The sequence below is a fragment of the Pelmatolapia mariae genome, linkage group LG15, assembly GCF_036321145.2.
Source record: "Pelmatolapia mariae isolate MD_Pm_ZW linkage group LG15, Pm_UMD_F_2, whole genome shotgun sequence".
Classification (NCBI taxonomy): Eukaryota; Metazoa; Chordata; class Actinopteri; order Cichliformes; family Cichlidae; genus Pelmatolapia; species Pelmatolapia mariae.
The window spans coordinates 18056976-18077588 of record NC_086240.1 but is presented as its reverse complement, the minus strand read 5'-3'; the positions used below and the strand labels follow the sequence as shown (position 1 = coordinate 18077588).

The window sequence follows — 20613 nt, the reverse complement described above, 5'->3', positions numbered from 1 at the left end:
AACTCAAGTTGCAGTATTACTTCAATGAGAAGTTTCATGTCGGTTTATTTTTATTGAATGACAGAAAACTACACTCACCAGCCACTTCACCATATAAAAGGAAGTGTGTATGTGTGTGGGAGTGAATGCAACAAACCATCTGTTCCAGACGTGACTTTTGTACCCACAATAATTGGCACAGCATTACATAATTCTTTGCAGGAAATGTTCTGGGGAATTACAAACCATATCATCTCTGACTGGTAATGATGAGGTCACACTGAAGTCACTGTTAAGTGATTACTTATTCAGACAATTACACTAACTCCAGGTTGAAATCCTTATGGAAACTTTTATTGGAATGATGTGGTGCGTTTACTTGGAAAGGGCCGTAACTGCCAGTCGCCAAACAGTGACTGCTTAATTTAAGATAAATTAATGGGTTACAACAAAGGGGTTTCCACATTCTGAATGTTACTTTAGAGCAGAAATGTTTTTTTAGCAGAACACAGGAATATTTAAAGTGATGACAAGCAGCCAACGCCCCAGTTCATGGTTTTGTTGCCTCAGAGGTTTTTAGCCAGAGGAAAAGAAAAATCACCAGAATTATAATCATTTCTTTTCTTTCTTTCTTTTTTTTTAAACCATGTTATTAGCTCATTGTACTTCTGTACATAGTCATCTCTACAGCCATTCTGAGCCAAAACAAACCCTGCTTTTTTTGTTGTTTTTTTTATGGTAATGTCAGTTATACACTGCTGATGCCAGTAGTACTATTTCTTTTATAAATAGTAATGATTGTTTAACAGTGCTAACAAATTGCCTCACAGCAAGAAGGTCCTGGGTTCAAATCCATCATCTGACTGGGGCTTTTCTGTGTGGACTTTGTGTGTTTTCCCCGTTTCTGCACGGGTTCTCTCTGGGTACTCCGGCTTCTCTCCTAGGTCCAAAGAAATTAAGTTAGTGGGGTTAGGTTAATTGGTGATTCTAAAATGGCCATAGGTATGAATGTGAGTGTGAATGGTGGTCTGTCTCTCTGTTTTAGCTCTGCAAGCTGTCCAGGTTGTACCCCGCCTCTCGCCTTATGATATCTGATTTATTATAATACATAGTAAATGTGTCTGTATGTACAACAAAGTACTAGCCACTGTAATGATTCCTACTATGTAAATTTACAGTGACTGTAAGACATCTGCAAATGCACAACAGTCAAATTAAACATCATCAAATTCCCACTGTAGAGAATTGAACTCGCTCTCATGTAAATCTCTAGATTTTAATCTTTAAAATCAAGTGCTTGATATGATATTACACATCCCCTTTCTCTGTGTGATAATGTGCTTGGGGTCCCAGCCACTATCATTTGTAAGAAGTAAATAAGTCCCTCTGTCGACAGTTTCCTGCCAGCTGGTCCAAGAGATAACATCAGCAGCCATTACATTCACTAGGCCAAGGATGCTGCGCGTTTACCTCAGGAATCGACCTCATTTAGACACTGCTAAAGGTTACTGAGTATCTGTCAGTATAATTGGTCCTCAGTGGCTGCATAGATGCGTGCAACGCCACATTCATTTATTTTGAATTCCCAGTTCTTCCAGACTAACATACAGTTTAATCCTCTTCCTGTTTGCTCAGTTCTCAAACTCTTTCACTGTTTTTTTTTTTTTTTTTTTTTGTCTCCACGTACTATCCAACTCATATTTTTTTTTTAAAAGTACTACGCAATCCTCTGTGGAATAAGTGAAGGGCACTCTGCAGCTAGTTATTTGGGATACAGTTTTTGAGTGGTAGTATCTTGGAGACAACACTGGTTCAGACTTTGTTGAACAGGAGGTAAAAACAAATGTGCTGTTTTTGATGGTGATAGCTGATGTGACAGTGCTGATTTGAATGATCGAATATGTTCAAAAGACCAGCATGTGTGCTTTGTTTTTACCTCTGCACAGCCAAATGGATAATGGGACTGTTTACCCAGGATGATATGTTCTGCAGAAATGATCAAAAATAAGCAGGAATGTGGCAGAGAACTATTCCTAATCAGATTTTGTGTAACAACAGAATATGTAAAACAGTTGTAAACAAGATTTGTATATAAATGGGAAAATTAGAAAAAATATTTTTAACCTAATATCAGCCCAGCAGATTTTGTGCAAATTAAGCAGCTTGTGGATATTTCTGGCACAAGTGATTAGAACATCCACTTGTTCTCTTGTTTGCATTAATTTGGATAAGAAAAAATTGAAATTTGTTCTTATTTGGTAGAAGAAGCCTCTTATGATTAGCTTCAAGGTCAGTAATGTTATCAACTTGTATTCACATACTTTTGTAATGAGCCTCAGGATTGTGTGTTATTGTGCAAGCAGTGTCCTCATCCACAAGGGCCTTTATCAGTCAGACAGTCTACAACAGAAGCTAGAGATCTCCTATTTTGGAATGACAATTGAAGCACTGCAGGCATTACTGTACTGCAAACAGAGCCGCAATGGCCAGTTTATTCTGTAATAGGACCAAAATGTGTCTGAATATTGGGAAACAGTCTTACAGTTACTCAGCCCCTTCTTCTGCTTTGGTTAATGGGAGAATATCTGTTCATTTGAGTTTAATTAAAGGAGCCTCGGGTGGGAAAAAGTTGAACCAATCGATGTTGGTCTACAGTGGGTTGAAAGTATGCCAGCGTCGTACTGATTTTTGATATTTCCAATGAAGTAAAAAGTCTGACAAGCTTTTGCTGGCATAGAAGAAAATCGCTCGCAGGAGGTTCATCTATATTCATGTTCTTTCAGTTTCACAGTTCGCTCTCTTTTGAGACATTTGAAACTGTTTATAAAGCACCCAAGATGATTGTATATCTGTTCTACTAATGTGTTTCTGGAAAAAATGAATAAAAGCAAAACGCAGTGATTTGCAAATCATTGTAACCCCTTTGAAAACAGTTGTGCTAATGCACCAATGGAGACAAGACAATTGAGAATTGTTTTTTTGTCCCAATACAATCTGCAGAAAATAGAGAGACCTCTTTAGGAAATCCAAAATGTTCCCTTAGTGTTTGGCTCCTCATTATGTGTGTAAGGGAAATAGATACTTGTGCTCAGACACTCAGACACACATATGCTTAAGTGAAATGAAAAAGAATTTGGTGTTCAGTGAGCGTTTGGAAACTGAGCAGATTCTGTAGTACACCAAAGCACCTTAGATCTTTTTCAGATCAGGGTTAGGTTACAGATGATATAAAAAAAAATATCTTAATTACTACTTGGAGCTGAACCACGTAGATGGTTTCGGTTTTAAAGACATTGGAGAAATTTGTGACATAACCATGAATCATGTTAGCGATCCACAGTGTTTGTTCCACTTACATTAAAGATTAGATTACACTCAAAACGCTCAACAACTCTGCTACACCTATTGTTGTGGTTTTCCCGGTTAATCCACAATCCACAGTGTTTGTTCCACTTACATTAAAGATTAGATTACACTCAAAACGCTCAACAACTCTGCTACACCTATTGTTGTGGTTTTCCCGGTTAATCCACAAACCAAGAAAAGGTAATTTCATGAAAACTGCTCACAGCGAGTTCTGTGTGAAGCGATCAATACCCGCTCTTCTTTCTCACTCACTCACACACACACACACACACACACACACACACACACACACACACACACACACACACACACACACACACACACTCTTACTAAAACATGCACTGTACAAAACTCTGTATCACCATGGTGATTCAGAATGTGGTCTGAAAGGGAGAAGTGGTGCATCATTATGGACCCACCAGTAGATGAGCACATACTGAAGCAAGCTGGTCCTTCTTAAACTTTTGAATAGTGCTGTAAAGCAATTACTGCCACATTGTGTTTGACTGACTAAATGAGCTGCCCATCCTTACTGTGGCATCCTGTGAGGGTTTTTTTTCTGCTGTCTTACTTTAATCTCCATCCTTAAGGTACTTAAGTGGCTCTAGTTATCTAATATATATTTTGTTAACCTTATAATGTCTACTAGAGTACTTTTGCATGATCAACATTTCAAAAAAATGTTTACTTACCTTGCACTGCGACTTGGTCCAGCACCCAAGTTCATTCATTTTGCCAAACAATCTAACTTTACCTAACTTTGTCCTGATTGACTGCCACTATCAATGAGCCAGAGCTCTGCGGTGGACTTGGCCGTGTTAATCCTGCTGATCTATAACATAATGAGTATACAAGAGAAGGAAAATAACTGTCTGAAGTAAGAGGAGTTTACTTTAGAGCAGGCTGAAGCTTAAGCTTTTTTTTTTTTTTTTTAATGTTTTTAATATTTGTCGTGTTAATATTGGGCATCCACCACTGCATAAAGAGAAAGGAAAAAATATATATTTTAAAGATATTTTTAAATATAGCATTTTTTTAAGACTTTTGCTGCTTGTTGAATACCCTGGTAGTTTTAGAACACATTGCAAAGTCTAAGCTAAGAAGCTCCAATTTTGGAAAAAGGGTTTTGCTGGGAAATGTACTCTAAAGAGCCTGAGGAGACATCATTCTCAACTTTACAGGCTGTGAAATACTCCCTATGACTAGATAGCAGACTGGGCTTGATGTGTAAAATTACTAGGCTTTCATGTAGCTGTTAATTAAATAACAGGGGATCTAATCTTTGACACTGCAGTAAAAATGGATAGACTCTAAACCCTATGAGTATCTCAAAATTTCATAAAATACCGTAGTTTCCTATCTTTACTACTGCAGTAGAGTATCTGAAAGAAATGTAATACTAAAGAGTATGTAGCACTGAATGTAATTTGGCTTGTAATCTGACTTGTCTTCGGTTTCCTTCTGTCTTTGCTTTCTGTTTTCTCTCTTTACTGTTCTTCTCAGTTGCCGAGTTCCAGATAGAAAGAGTCCCCTGTTACCTGATTCCTAAGCAGACTGCTTGTAAGAGTCTTCAACAATAAAAGTTGGCCATCAACTCATTTCTCTTCATCAAGACTCACTACTGTAGAGGTACAAAATAATTTCCCCCCCTTTTTAATGGTTAAAATCATTAGCGCCATTTATCCTTCTAGATTGTCTTTGTGTAAGCTGACCATTGGGCATATCGTCTCCAGACATGACAGGCTTTTCATGAATGTAATAGATCCTGATCACACTTGCCTTATGGTGTCCAAAATCCCCCCAAAGAGATGGACTCTTTGGGTTCCTACAATGATTTTTTTTAAATTTATGTAGTTCTCTGTTTGGGGCCATTTTTTGGGTTATGTTTTCAGAAATCCAATGCTGCTGTAAGGCAATTCTCATTTAGTTCCATTGTATGCACCTTGTAGAAAATATAAATTAGACTTTTCGGTGAACTTTCTCTTAATGTCCCAAGTATTGTGATGCAACTATTGATAAGTGTTGAATATAATATGTATATTGCAATTTTTTATTAAACCTTTTGAAGGCTCAGTGTTTGACCTGTAAAATTCAAACTCAGCCATTTTTCCATTGGTTCTTAAGCTTTAACCATTTCACTGCTGCCCTTTCGTTAACTATAGTTATTAAATATTGGTCTACAATAATTATTATATTACTAAAGAAAATATTGAATTTTTCCTGTTTACTTTTCCTTTTCTGTTTCCACAGCACTAAATGTCCCTTAGCCTCTTGAATCACTTCACTCAGTGGCCGTTATGTTGACCCGAATCTAATCTCATTAGCACCCCATCCTTACCTTTCCCTCCCATCTCCCCTCCCAACACCATTTCCCGACTCCGTCATGACCAGTCTGAAGCGCTCTCAAACAGAGCGCTCAGTTGGGGGCTCAGTGTCGGCTACCGATGAGTTCTACACTCGTCGTCTGCGACTGCCTAATGGAGGGGCACCACCACCTCGCAGTGAGAGCGCCCACATCTCCTCTTCTTCAACCACGGGCACCAACCCTGGCGTCCCAAAGATGGGGGTTCGGGCTCGTGTAGCTGACTGGCCGCCAAGAAAAGATGGGGGAGGAGGGGGTGTTTGGCACATCACTGTGGAAACAGACTCACCCAGCTCTACCAACACCACTAGCTCTTCAGGGTCAGGAAGTGGAGATAGAGAAAGACTTGAAAGAGGGGGAGGAGGTGGGGGTGGAGGAGGAGGGAGTGGTGGGAGTGGTGGGAGTGGAGGAGGGGGGGTGTCAGCCGTCACAGCCCATAGCAATCTGTCAGCCAAGCTGGGTCACCTGATAAGCCCACAGGACTCATCCATGCTGCGCAACATCCATAACACACTAAAGAGCAAGATGCAAAGCAAGGGGAAGGACAATCGCTTCCTGTCACCGGATGGCTATCTGGGTTCCCCTCGCAAGGGCATGAGACGCATCCGCCAACGCAGTAACAGTGATATAACTATCAGTGAGCTCGACGGGGATGGGAATGAGGGCTGGTCGTTCTCCGGGTGGACACCCATGCACCGGGAATATGGCAGCACTTCATCTATAGACAAGCATGGCGTGTCAGGAGAGAGCTTCTTTGATATGCTAAAGGGATACCAGTCTGCTGAGGCCCCGGATCAGCGAAGTCCAGCTCCAGAAAGGCTAACAGAACTCCTTACTGTTGCTCCCATAAAACAGGCTGCTCTGGATCTGCCAGATGGACCTTTAGGTCCAGCCAGAGGTAGTCCTGCCAGTCGGCTGAAGGAACGAGAGAAGCATTTGAAGAGAAGGTCAAAGTCAGAAACAGGTGGAGAGTCGATCTTCCGTAAGCTGCGCAGTGTAAAGGTGGAGGGTGACACATCAAGGGCTGGCTCAGATGCTGAAGATGGTGGGAAAGGGGATGAGAGTGGGCCACCTCCTAAACCGTGGGCGTGCCAAAAGGGATTTGCCCATTTTGATGTTCAGTCTCTACTCTTTGACCTCAATGAGGCGATTCAAAGTCGGCAATCTGGAGCCAAACGCAAAAACACCACTACTGGTGCCTCCGCTGCAGCTGCCGCCTCTGCTTCGGCCTCGTCCTCCCTTTCGTCTAATCAGAGTGGAGTGTATGGGTCACCTTGTGGCTCCCAAGAAGAGCTAAGCAAGGAAGGGACAGGAGGCGGTACCAACCCTGCCTTGGACCCTGGCGATGATAAGAGCAATGATTTGGTTCTCAGCTGCCCTTGTTTCAGGAATGAGATTGGTGGAGAGGGGGAAAGGAACATTTCTCCTGTTAAACAGGTAGATATGCTTGAGTAGTCATTATATTTTCTTAGATATATGCAAATATTGTAATGCATTTTAATATATAAAACTGTTTCTTGGGTTCTGCTGTTTTAATATTGATACTGCAGTCTGCAGATCTGCATTTTGAAAACGCACTTAAAAAAGCGCTCAGATTCCTGCATATTTAAGATGTAAAGATAAAAATATGATGATGTAGTTTACAGCTTGCTGGCTTTACCTTTCCTTTTTATTAATCTTCCAGCAGGGAAGCATAGGAAGCGGTGGGAGCTCAAGCAATTCCTCTGGCAGTACAGAAGAAGGCCCTTTGGATGCCACCCTCACTACCCATTTTACTAATGCAGGTGTGGCTGTATTGGAGGCTTCCAAGGACGGGCCTAGTCAACATGCCGACAGGTCCAAACGATACATTGTGGAACATGTTGACCTTGGTGCCTATTACTACCGAAAGTACTTTTATCTCAGAGGTGAGAAAATTGGATAGTTTGGGCTTTTTTGATTTGTAGTTCTTCAACTTTAATGGGTGCTTTTCAGTTTGTCTTACTGAATGTTTCCAGTCTTAGAGCAAATGCTGTGGACTGTATTGGCAGAGAAAATACCATTTGTAGTGTTTTAGAAACTAATTAGACAAGGTGCAAAAGTTATACTTCATTCTGCATTACACGTGAGAAAACCTGGGAACCAGTGAAGAGTCATTAGTAAAGGTGCAAACGTTCTGTAAAGTTTTAATAGTTGATACAATTCAGCTACAATACACACAGTGGAATAATCGCTCAGGTTTTCTTCCTTTCTGTAGTTTTATATCTCCTGTCCTCTGTCATCAATTTATGTCTGCGTCTGAAATCCCAATGCTCTTCACCCCTAGAGCACTGGAATTACCTGGGGGTAGACGAGAATCTGGGTCCTGTGGCGGTGAGTCTGAGAAGGGAGAAGCTGGAGGAACACAAAGACCATGGACAGCAGTACAACTACAGGGTCATTTTCAGAACGAGTGAGGTAACATACATTCTGACAAATAGTGTGCCATCTGTCTGACGTGTTCACGATTTTGTTATATAATTACTACTTTTTAATAATGTTTTTATTCACCAGGGTAAGCTTGTAGCTTTTCTAGCTATTCCCACTGTGAAAGTTCATGTGAACATATCTGTCAGTATTTAGTATGCTCTCCTGAGTGATCTTCCTGAAATGCTTTTATGAGTTCAAACTGTGTAGGAGTTGACATATAAGAACTGCTCCCTGCTTATTGATGAAGCCAGTTGGGGGGAGACATTATAAAAGCTTCAGCTCAAGGCTGTCGCACACAGCTCAGGATGCTACCGCCTCCGCTCCTTGATACCACCATAAATTACTGCCCATTTGATCTTGTTTTTATAGTTTCCTCCCATTTGTTTAGCCCAAATTCTCAACTTTTTCGTGAATCCCTCTAGCCCTTGTTTCCATCAGTAGACACAGTAGAACCATAGATGCACGTCCTTATTCACTGAGCTGAACACCCACCCACCATCTTTGTCAGCCTTCATCTTTGAAGGGCTGAGCTGTGCCTTTTTGCAGCTCAACGACACTAAAATAGCACCTGAGGTATTTGAGTGAAGAAGGTAAAGCATTGCTTTTCTATTAAAGCGTGCCATGAGTAATAGCCCTTGCAATCTCTTGGGATGACGCACGACCTACTGTGCTATGTTTTCCTCTATTTTTCTTTCCTTCTCTTGCCTCTCAGTCTCTTCTCTAATTGCTATTTTCAGAGCAGGGAGCTTCACAGGTTTGGATATATTTGTGTGCCTGTGTGGGAGTGAGTGGGTTGCACTAATGTTGAAGACAAAAGTCCAGGGACCAAAGAGGACGACTGTCCTTTTAATACTGCCCATGTTGAGTTTAAAGTGCTTTTCTTCTTTGGTTTGTTTAGTACTGAGTGTGCTGGCAGCAATTCTGGACTTTCCAAACACCACGTGAAGGCAAAAACACACTTACAAGTGGCATGGGACCACTACTGACTAACAGCTGTTAGTTGATAGTAGATATTCAGATTCTGGACTTTCAACAGTCTTCCTGATTTATTCATGGATGTCCTCGTTGAGCTTGTTTTACCCCGAAGCCTTAGTATTCACACTGAAAGCTACAGCAGCAAAACCTACACTATTTATTTTCTCCCTTAGCCAGACACTTTTCTGCATTTTGCTTTCCCTGTACCAACAGAGAGTGGGGAAAAAATATCTGTTTTTAGATTTTGTGGAAAAAAATTAATTTCATGTGTGATCCTAAACTGAATTTAATTGCATAGATTAAGGCCTCATCACAGGCTTCCTTCCAGTTTTCCCAAAATAGACTTACTAGTAGTCTACAGAGAGCTGGATAGCTAGTCATGCTGTTATTGTTGCCTGTTACAAAGAACAAACACACTGCATGGAGCAGGAAGGAAGAGCCAAGAGAAGAATGATCTAACCAGCAACTAATCTGGACTCGATCTGACGGGTGTGCTATGAAGCAAGTTTATTTGCATTAACAGGCTGGATAAGCAGAAGCTTAAAACTATCAGCTTTCTCTTTGAACCTAGGTGTTCTTTATTTCACTCTTCTTCTTCTTTTTTTTTTTAATCTCTTGCTTGAGTGCTGCCTGCTTCAAGACGAGCAGGTTATGGAGAGCTATGAAGAACACAAAGCAAAGTCTTTTGGAATAAGGATAGAATTGCAGTCAAACTGTGTCTCGATATTACATATTTTCCCGCTATGCATTTAATTTCTAACATAAATACTGTGCATTAAAGCTTTCAAGTTTTAACTTGATATATTTAAATATGATACCTAAACAGTTTAATATGCTCCCATATTGAGTGGAAATCACTTGTTTTTAGCCAAATCAAAGTTTATTTCATTTTAATCATTGAATATTCTGCGATGAATACCAATAGACCAATCAAATTTCCATTAGCTGTGGAAACAGTGTAAAGCTGCACAAAGCATAAAAAAGATTTAATCTGTACCATCAGCAGGAGAAGTGAAAGGGTTGCTAAAACTATGACCAAATAAGGTCACTGAGTTTTTTACCAGACCAGAAATATTAAGAAATGGTTGTGCCATAATGTAGTTTTCTATTTATAGTGTATAATGCTTTTGAATGTAAAAGCAAGGGTTGGAAAACGGCTACAGCTATAAACTCATGCTTCCTTGAGTTTCATGCGCTGTAACCATGTTAAATTGCATTTTTCCTTAAATAATGTGAAATTGAAAAGTTGATATTTTTGACTGTTTGATTCAATACTGAAAAGGGTCGGCTATAATAGGCTTCATAAACCGTGAACTGGATAAGTGGAAGAAGATTGATGAATGGAATGAGTATTAGGGTTTGGTTTTTTTGGTTGTTTTTTTTTTTTTTAAGTGAAAATCATAATGGCTTTGACCCCTGCAATTGTGTTTTTGTTGTTCTTTTCCTGCATTATGGGTGGTCTCCAGCTGAATACTCTGCGGGGTTCCATCCTGGAAGATGCTGTACCTTCGACGTCCAAGCATGGTCTAGGTCGAGGCCTGCCCCTCAAAGAAGTGCTGGAGTACCTCGTGCCTGAGCTCAATGTTCACTGCTTACGCCTGGCACTCAACACACCTAAGGTCACTGAGCAACTGATGAAGCTGGACGAGCAGGGGGTAAGGAGATGCAGCGAGCACGTCTTGAAGTTTGATTGTGGGTTATGATGGGCCGGATGAATCTGCTTGATTAATTCCTTTGATTGAGCACATTTGATTACTGCTTTCCATTTAGTGAAAAGACAGTGTCATGCAGACATGGCATCCACTGAATAGAGCGCGATCCCTTCGTGCGTGCATTCGATCGGTCTTTGAGCCGGAGAACTTTTGCAGCTGGTAACCTGTACTATAGACTATGCAAAGCAAACGATTGTCATTTGGCATTTCATGAATCGTTTAGTGTGTGGGTGTTTTTCTGTGAAGGGGATGTCTCATTGTTGAACTAAATTCTTTTTATTTATTTTTGCTGTATCTCTTTTACTCCCACAGACCGTTATGTGGAATTTATCTGAAGAAACTGTTTATATGCATGCTGTGTCGATGCATGCACACACAACATAACCCTTTAAAAAAATTATATATATACTCAAAAGCTCTTTGATACTTATGCTTTCTGATGCAGTTATCAGAAGCTGAAACCTCTGAAAATGTCAACATGATTTCTTAGGAAAATGGCAGAAAATCACTACAGAACAACCCAAGGTTATTCTTAAAATGTCATCATGAGTCCTGCCTCAAATGTCAACACGGTTACTCTGACATGACTTCCACACAGTAATCTCCAGTTGTTTCTCCCCTTTTCATTGGAATAATGTTTGTTCTCTCTACAGCTGAGTTTTCAGCGAAAGGTGGGGGTGATGTACTGCATGGCGGGTCAGAGCAGCGAGGAGGAGATGTACAACAACGAAGCGGCTGGGCCTGCACTAGAGGAGTTCCTCCATCTGCTGGGCGAGAGGGTTCGTCTTAAAGGCTTCACCAAGTATCGAGCTCAGCTGGACACAAAGAGTATGTACATTTGCAAAAAACTGTGAGGTGCCAGTGAGGTTGTGAGGGAACCTTTATATTTGATCTTACGCTGACATTGATCCTGTCTAATCCAGCACAGCAGGTAGTAAATTAGTAAATTGGCATGCACTAAATAGACGTTCGCATTGATCAAAAAGTGCTGAGTTCAGTTGCCCAGCAAGTATTTGATGGATTGGAGCATGCAGGGGGTCGTCAGAGTCTTTTAGATTATGTGTGTACACACATGGGTTCAGTGCCTGAACTTGCATTGCGATAATCACATTAGATCTCATTCACATGTTAAAGGACTGGTCAGTGACTCCCTGGCATCTTCTGGTTGCTAGGGAAAAATGTATACTCTCTGTTCAGTTGGGGTGTGGTTGCTGCACCAAAAACCTCCTTTAGATTGCTTTGGTCACTAACAGATAGAAGATGGCAACTTGCCTCCAAACACTTGCTAGCTGAGTGGTAGTAAAACTTGGAAAAATGTGTGATCCAAACTGGAAACTGGAGAGGGGAAACAAAAAAGCACAACTTTAACTTTGAAGATGATTGGGCTTTGTTTCTGGTTGCACTTTTTTGACTACTGTTTAGAAAGTAGTTGACAAGCGTTTGCCCTTGGTGTAGCACCATACACCTTTTCTCATCCAACTTGGCCTAGTGGCTGTGTGGAACTTTTCGTGCCAACTTACCAACCAGTCAGGGAACAAACGATTTTATCTAGTGAAGTGGGGTTGGTGGGGTTGAGGGGTTATTGACTGGTCAACGTCTGTATGATTAGGGTTTTAACAAATTATTTTATAGTTTGCCATCAATCTCCAGCAGATGCAAATACTCCAAACTGTGTTTTTTCAGGAGGAGAGCTAAGTAAAACTGAAATCTGTCCAAATCTTTCTTACAGCCATATATCATGCAGTGATGGCTAAATAACAGATTGTCTTCTTTGAGTACTGCACTAGTACTAAATACATTGTTTCCTTATAAAATGTTTATTACACTTTTTATTAGGATGAAGGTATGTAATGTAAGAAATGAAATTAATTGTTGAGGTTGTAAGTTATAGCATTTAACTTGATTTCATTTCCTTGCCCTTGGCACCTAAATACCTTGCAGTTTTCAAAACATTTAATTATGAGCAGATGGAATACATATTTGAAAATTTTCTGATCCTGCCCCCCCCCATTTTCAACTCCAGTCCCTCCAGTCTCTTAAGTTTCCTCAGATGTTTCTTCAGATATGTGACAGATGGCCTTTGGTTTCAGATTACTGTATTTTCTTTTGGACACTGATATTGATCCTCTGTGGTTCTGCCCTTCTCCTTTGCCAGACCACCTGTGTTTGTTCCAAACAGAATTGATGTCCACTTTATTTTTGCTACCTCTGTGACATTTCCAAGCCTGTGTATGATATTATGTTATCCATATTATCCCTGCATGAACTAAGCCATTGCCCAATACCCTGTGAGACAAAAACTGCCCCAATCAATTTTTGCAGGATGTGTAATACAACCTCTAGCCTCTAGCAAATTAGATACACCCATGCAACACCCTCCTTAATGAATGCGTGTAATTAATTGAGGTAATCTAGCTGGTTTAAGTACGGCCTTTAAATACCTTGTGACTGTTTGGCTCTCTAAATGGAAAACATCAACAGCCTGGTGAGGTAGTGCAGTGGCTCCCTGACTGTAAAGAGGTGAGCGTGTTTTAGGGCCATCTGAACAGCATATAGTAGAGACAAGCATGCGGGAAGAGTTTTAGGGTACTTGAACAAACCTGTCATGGTGTATTTTCCTGAAGTATGAGACATTTACATGCAGTTTTCTCCTTCTCAGCTGACTCGACTGGCACCCACTCGTTGTATACTACTTACAAGGATTATGAGATCATGTTCCACGTGTCCACCATGCTGCCCTACACACCCAACAATAAGCAACAGGTATGTTAATTTACAGGGCTCAGAGCTTGGATACACTTAAATACCTTTGGATCCACCAGCATGTTGTGGCTTTTCATTAGAGAAAGTAGTAATCCATGCTATGCACATTTTTAGAGTTAACATGATCCTGTTCTTTGTGTATATAGATGTAGTCAAGGAGGACATGCAAAAGGTTGGTAAGACAGAGGAGGATGCTAGAGGATGGTGTCAGATAGAGGCAGATAATTCACTGTGGCGACCCTTAAAGGCCGAAACAACAGTGGCTCAAGTGTTGTTTTTTTCCTCTAGATGTCTAATTAATTATGTTTTAACTTTAGCTTCTCTCTTTGAAAATGTTTTCCAGTTGCTGCGGAAGCGACATATTGGGAATGATATCGTCACGATTGTGTTCCAGGAACCCGGGGCGCTCCCCTTCACTCCTAAAAACATCCGCTCACACTTTCAGCATGTCTTTGTGATTGTGCGAGCACATAACCCTTGCTCCGAAAACACCTCCTACAGGTGAGATTCAAGAGTACACCAGAATAAACTGTGTGTAAATAAAATGCTGCATACTACTTTTCAAACTGTGCCCCGTTTGAAGCCTAAACAGTGCAAAAATAACCAGTTTGATGCTGTAATTTAGACTTGGTCAAGTCAAAGAGAATCCAGTCAGTCTACTTAAATGTGGAGAGGTTACGTCCAGACTGGCGTTATTCAAAGTAATACAGTGTCAAAATGCGATAGTTAAGGAAGGTGAGTTCAAAATCTACACACTGAACTAAAAAATAAGAGCTGTAGAAGTCAGTTAAAACATTCCCTTCTGTCTTTTCATTACATTAGATGTTATCTAAGGCCAGTGCTTTACCTGCCTTTTCAAAATGTCTGGAAAAATACTGCATTTGAGGACTTGCATGTGACTTATGATTCACTTTTCATCACAGCAAAAACAATAATGCTCTCATCCTTCTGCTCAGATTGTTGCACGGCTCTCGTTGCCTTTGCAGTTTCATTATGGAGTAGGCTGAGAGTGTTGAGAGCCCTCTCTACAACTCGTGATTTATTTCCCCGCTGTGAGAGGGTGTAATATTAAATACAATGTACAAGTCTGAAATAATTTTTAAGAAATTATTTATATTCTGCCTTTGCAGTCTTTCGTGTTCGGTGCTGTTCAGATTTGAAGGGCATTTCATTTAGCTCATTCCTGGCTCTGTCTTTTTATCTAGTTTTCTGCCATTCTCTCTTATCTTGCTCTCTAGGACTCTGCCTCCCTCTCCCACTAATGGCTGTTTTAATTGCTGTCAGAGCACATTGTGTGAGGATTTAATTGTCCCCCATGGGGCTACTACACTACTAAACAACAGCACCACACATACACAAACACATGTGAGCAAAGCAGCCAATAATGAATTGAATAGAAGAAGAGCAAGTACTATTGACATGTGCCTTATGCGACTCACAAACGCAAGTTGAGTTTTCTGAAGTGAAAAGGAGTTTTTTGCACACCATATAAAGGGGAAACATCAGCTTTCAAAAATAAATTATGATTCATAGTCACCACAGGAAATTGACTGAGTCATAAGATATTAAGCAAAGGTGACCTAAATGCTTTGAAGCTTTGGTTTGTTTTCTTAAGGTTTATGAAGACGGGGGCATACACACTTGGTATTGAACTACTTCACTGTTCTGTTCAATTTGTCATTTTGAAAGTGGGGAAAATTCTGGGTTCACCTGGCCTTGCACCTGCTTTCAAGCATTTGGAGATCAAAACATAACTATTCTGCTCGCTCAGTGTCTGCTCTTAGTGGAAATGTAAAAAAACTATTTCTTTTGTTTGATATGAATAGAGCAAAGTACAATAAAATAATGTGTAACCCCATTTAATGTAAACCAGGATGTTTTCTGTTCACTGCTCTAATGCTGCTAGTATCTTGTACAGTTAAATGTAATTGCCTGTTAATACAAAATAGGCTACTCTCAAATAATGATATTTTGATGGCTGCAACCCAAACTGATTTTGTTATAAGACCTAGTGTGTGAGCCAAAGGCATTAGAGTGCTGCCGAAAGTGATACTGTACGCGTAACTGAAAACTGATGGAGGATTTCCTTTAAAGGATTATACTGGCATTTTCACTGTAATCAAGAAATTAGGTAATTTGAGTTCACTCTGTGAAAAGAAAATAATGCAGAAATCTACAGACGCCTTCAGGGCTGAAAGCCTCTGTAAAATACAGCTACAGAGAAATGATGCGTCCTCAGCAGAGACTGGAGAAGTGTGATACTTAAATGCTCGAGTAACAGTTTATTTTAAAGGTGTGAAAAATGGTCTCTTTCCCACACGGCTTAAGGTCAAGTGGGCACAAGTGTATTTACAGTACAGTGCAAAAGTCTTGAACCACCCCTCGTTTTTTAAATATTTTGCTTCTAAGGAATAAGGCACATAACTGATGGGGCTTGACCAGTATTATGTGTGCACATAACATAAATCTTGATACTTGTTTTCACACCACAGTTTGAACGTGATCTGACGTTGCGAGTTTGAGCTAAAAACTTCCCGTAGCCACGTATGCTTTGCATTCTGGGATGCGGTAAGGTACTATAGATGTGTAAAGGTCAGCACGGATGGGTGACTGCTCGTGTTCTCCAATAGTCCAGAACACAGCACCTTCTTCCTGTATTTACTTTTGTTGCTCCCGCCCCAGACACATCTGGCCAATGAGCGGGCTGAATGTTTGTAATGGCGCATTTTGATTCGCCTGGTTTTCTGTCTTTGTTTTAAAAAAAAGAAACTAAACAATTGGGAAAAAGCTGCAAGTTTACAAACTTTTTAACTAAGTCAGGCACATATTTTTGTGCATGTTTCAATAAATTGCTGCACCTCTATCCAGTTTAGCTAGAAAAATATAAAGAAATGAGGTGTGCCCCATAACTTACAGGTAACTTTATATCTATGCAAAATGGTGTCTATGCCTTCAGAGATGTTGTCTTTTTTGATGCTTCCATGGTAGAGTAGACACTTCCACACAGTCCAAAAAATGGTCCCATTGCCTCTGGTTCATATTGGCTTGCCTTTGAAGAAGGCACAGTTTCTCAAGTGCATCATCTTCTCCTGACAGATGTCGCACGCTCACTGAGGCTGTTGACATTCATGCCCCAGCTGGAGCCATAATGCTGGCAGCCGTCAGATAGTTTCCTCTTAGATATTGTTTCCTCTGGTCTTTAGGTGGTGGTCCGTAGTTGTGTTTTGATCGACACAATAAAGTGATTCATTCCACAACTCGCAGCTTTTGTTATCATCCTCACAGTCGAGCATAAATTTTGATATGTCACACATGCAGGAGCTGCCTGAATGGCTCTTCGATATGTCTCAGCACTCCATTTGGAAACTACTAGTGTGGTTACTTATTTCCTCTTCAATGGTAAATTCATCTCTACCTTAACAATGTTGTTCTTGCGTCAGCATAATGTTGCCATCCTGGACTGTTGGAAATTGCAGCTGACCAATCACATTGTGATGTAATAGCTTTGGAATGTGACAAAAAAGGTTTTCATAAAACGCATTAAACAAATAAAACGGTTAGAATTTCTCAAAAAGGTTTTATCCCCACAAATTTGAATTCTTTTAAACTCTTTGCATGGCCCTTAGCTAAAAAGTCACTACATAAACAAAACCTCAAAACTTTTAGATAACAAAAATAGTCCTTGCTTTGAATATTAGTTGTCTAAACTAGACAAAACATAATGTATACCTTCCCCATATCCACACTCTCACAATCTCACACTCCATCAGGTATTGACATGTTCTTTTTCTTGGCCTGGCTCAGTGGGCAGCAGGTCGTAGATACTGGAAGAGCAGAACTGCCCACACATTGGATATTTATAAGACCACAAATCAGTGAAAGCCACAGGAATGTGCTCTTTCATTTCTTTTACCAAACCTCCTGCCATAAGGATCACACAGCAGCCTCACAGTGCAGTAATTCCCCAACACTCCTTTTCCTCTCTGTCTTCCTCACTCGCTTTTCTCATTCCTTATCCTTATCCCCCCCCCCCCCCCCCCCCCCCCCCCCCCCCCTCCACATTCATTATTTCTTAATGCTCTTTCAGTCTTTTCCCCTTGCTTTTATACCTCTACCTACCTCTCTCCATCACTTTCTCTGTCCTGCATGAGTCACAGGTCTTTGGTTGACTGACTCACAGGTGTTTGAGATCAGTACAAGTGCTTTTAGAGCTCTAATATAATGCATTGAGTGATGCTGTAGTGATGGAGAAGAATAAGAATAAAAGGTCACATTTTATTGTAACCATTTGTTCTCCCATCGTATAATCACTTTAGCTACCCCTCTATCAAATACCCGGCATGGTTCATTTGTTATCGACAGAAGCCCTGGCTAATAGAGCTATGCCGCTGCCAGTTTCTCATCAGATTTGAGGTTATTATTTTTTTAGAGTTGGATTATATGCCAGTAACAGTTTTAATAAGGATGCTACAGGGCAAAATACTTTCATGTAATGTCACTTTATATCTCACTTAAACTCTATACTGCTGCACTTTATGGTTATTTTAATCCTTCAATAGAGAGACATCAGAATTAGGAAAACTTCTAATTTTCCCTGGACACAATATATTTTTTTAAGATGTTATTTTTTTTTAAAAACTTTAATTTAATTTAATGGAATTTTATTTCAAATTGCATGTAATTAAATTTGCCTACAAATACTTAAAGGTGTACACAGTAGAATGTGAGGTAACAAGTCGTATTATACTATAAGTGAATTTAAGTTGTCTGTAAATAAATGTAAGTATTTACATGTAACTGAGTTTATTTAATAACTTTAGGCACATAAATTATTTTGTAGGTAATTTCATGAAAGCCCATAAGTAAGTAACTACTTTGTAATTTCTTGGTAACTTTGTGGCAAAACGAATAGTATTTTCCCAGCTTACATTGTAAGTGCACTGTACTTTTTGGAGTGTGTGCCATGGACAGTATTACGAAGTGACTAAACCTTCCCTAACCTCCAGGTATTTAACAGGGAAAGAGACACTGTGCACTTGTTTGAACAGTTTAAAACAGTGATTTTTAAAGGGTGCTGTCACTATAAGGGCACACAGGCTTGCAGATTTTAATGGTATTTATTTTTTTCTTTTAAGTTGGTAAAGGGGATAACATTTCTTATCATATTTATATTGGTAAAATAAAAGAAAGCTTGAATAATAGAATATCCAACATGCTTATTGACATAATGAATATTAAATAAAGATGTGAAAAAAGCAATATTAATCCACTCCATAATACGTGCGCTCCAAAAATTACAACACATTTTCAACATTACCATGAAATTGAACACTACTCAAAATAAATTATTAACGCAACACTTAAATTTGCTTACAGTATAATTATTTTGCTCATTAACCCCTTATTCTAATCTGCCCACCTTCAAAGTAGTTGTAGGTAAATATAATTACATTGTAATTTCAAATAAAATAATTTAAATTCCGTTTAATTACAGGGGAATTATGTCTTTAGAGCCATTTATTTGTTTGTTTGTTTTTTTAAATAAATGTGGAAAAAATCCTGTGATCATGTTAAACAAGTCAAGCTGTGAACTAACAGTGTGATGTAATTTTTCCTCCATTGTAAGGGTCATATTGAAAATATACACAGTTAAAAGAGTGAAAACTGCTAAACCGCTAACAGCAAAAGGGTCTTTTATGTTAACACGTTTGCATGCCCTGACACCTACGCACGTACACGCTACCTGCTTTCCTTCTCCTTGTTGTTTTCAGCACAAATGCCAGGAAGGAAATGGAGACAACAATTTGACTTTGTTTTTTAAATTAATACCTGTATTGAATTAAAGGCATGCTCTCTGTTGATGGCCAGGGTGTGGTTGACCTTCGTGTTAGATTAGAGAAGCTGTGACAACGTGGGCACGCTGGGTTGATGCGCTGATGGTGATCTCCTTTTTGGCACAGATAGACATCTGCAATGATATGTCTGCTAAAATAAGTTGAATTATGTAGTAACATTTAATTATTTCTAATTCACTCTTTCTCATACGAGGGACTTTTCTCTTCTGCACTTGAGGCAGATAAAGGCCCCGTCCCTATTTGTAGAAAAATGGCACTAGCATTCCTGTGAGTATTCCCAGGATGCACTTGCCAGCTGTGCACAATAATAGCTTGTGTTCATTCTCAAAGGCAATTCTGTCTAGAAAACAATGCTTCTTCTCTTACCTCAGGCCCATCTTTCCATGTTGCAAACATGGGAAATGAGGTGTCAACGATATGATGGTTAGGTTAATTGAACACCCCATGTCACCAATGAAGATAGGGTGCCTCTGAGGTATGTTTAGAAAGATGTGGGTGGCACAGGTATCGCTAATTAGACAAAGCTATTAATCCTGGTGTCAGCATGTATGTTGACGCATGTCAGCGGGGAAGTGTGTGTGGGATGAGAGCTCCCATTTCTACAGCTACTCTTGTCAGCTGGCAATTATCACCTGTGATTGAGCACATTTGGTTATGAAGAGGTTGAGACGAGGACAGGTGGCCAGTGTGCAGCCACAGAGCTCTGTAGACCGTTTAGAGAACTGTTTCACTCTCAGACATTTCAAAAATAAAGTCTTTTAAAATTTTCGCCAGTATGCAATAATTTCCTGATGTTTCCCCCGCACAGACCTCTTTTCTTCCTTTCTTAGCCACATATTCCTTTTGTGTCTCACGCCGTGTTTTCTGTGGCTTTGGACAGCAGATTTAAAATAGCTGTCTCCCCTCATCCTCCCCATCTTTCCTTGCTTTTCATGGCTGCTCAGCTGAGTTCCTGACATACCAGAGAGAGCAAGTATCCTCAGATGGCCATTCCAGGGACTTAATGAAAGGAGGAAGGAATGAAGGGAAAGGAGGTGTAGGGGAAAAACACAATCACACAGCTTCTTGATTCAAATGAGGTTTATTTTACACCTTTGGTGCAGGTTAGAGGCATTCAGTGTTTCACAGGTGACTCAACAACCCGATAAGAAGT

The 20613-nt window shown here is 40.0% G+C and overlaps 1 protein-coding gene across 1 annotated transcript in view; it reads left to right on the top strand.

Annotated features, from left to right (window-relative positions):
- Positions 1-20613, top strand: part of sipa1l1 (signal-induced proliferation-associated 1 like 1) — a 92866-nt gene that overhangs the window by 48123 nt on the left and 24130 nt on the right. Inside the window, exons 3-10 of the mRNA XM_063495253.1 lie at positions 4849-4974; positions 5596-7144; positions 7392-7614; positions 8013-8143; positions 10597-10785; positions 11496-11670; positions 13502-13605; positions 13949-14106. Coding sequence (XP_063351323.1) covers positions 5729-7144; positions 7392-7614; positions 8013-8143; positions 10597-10785; positions 11496-11670; positions 13502-13605; positions 13949-14106 — 2396 coding nt within the window. The 5' untranslated portion in view covers positions 4849-4974; positions 5596-5728. The remainder of the gene's footprint in view (positions 1-4848; positions 4975-5595; positions 7145-7391; positions 7615-8012; positions 8144-10596; positions 10786-11495; positions 11671-13501; positions 13606-13948; positions 14107-20613) is intronic.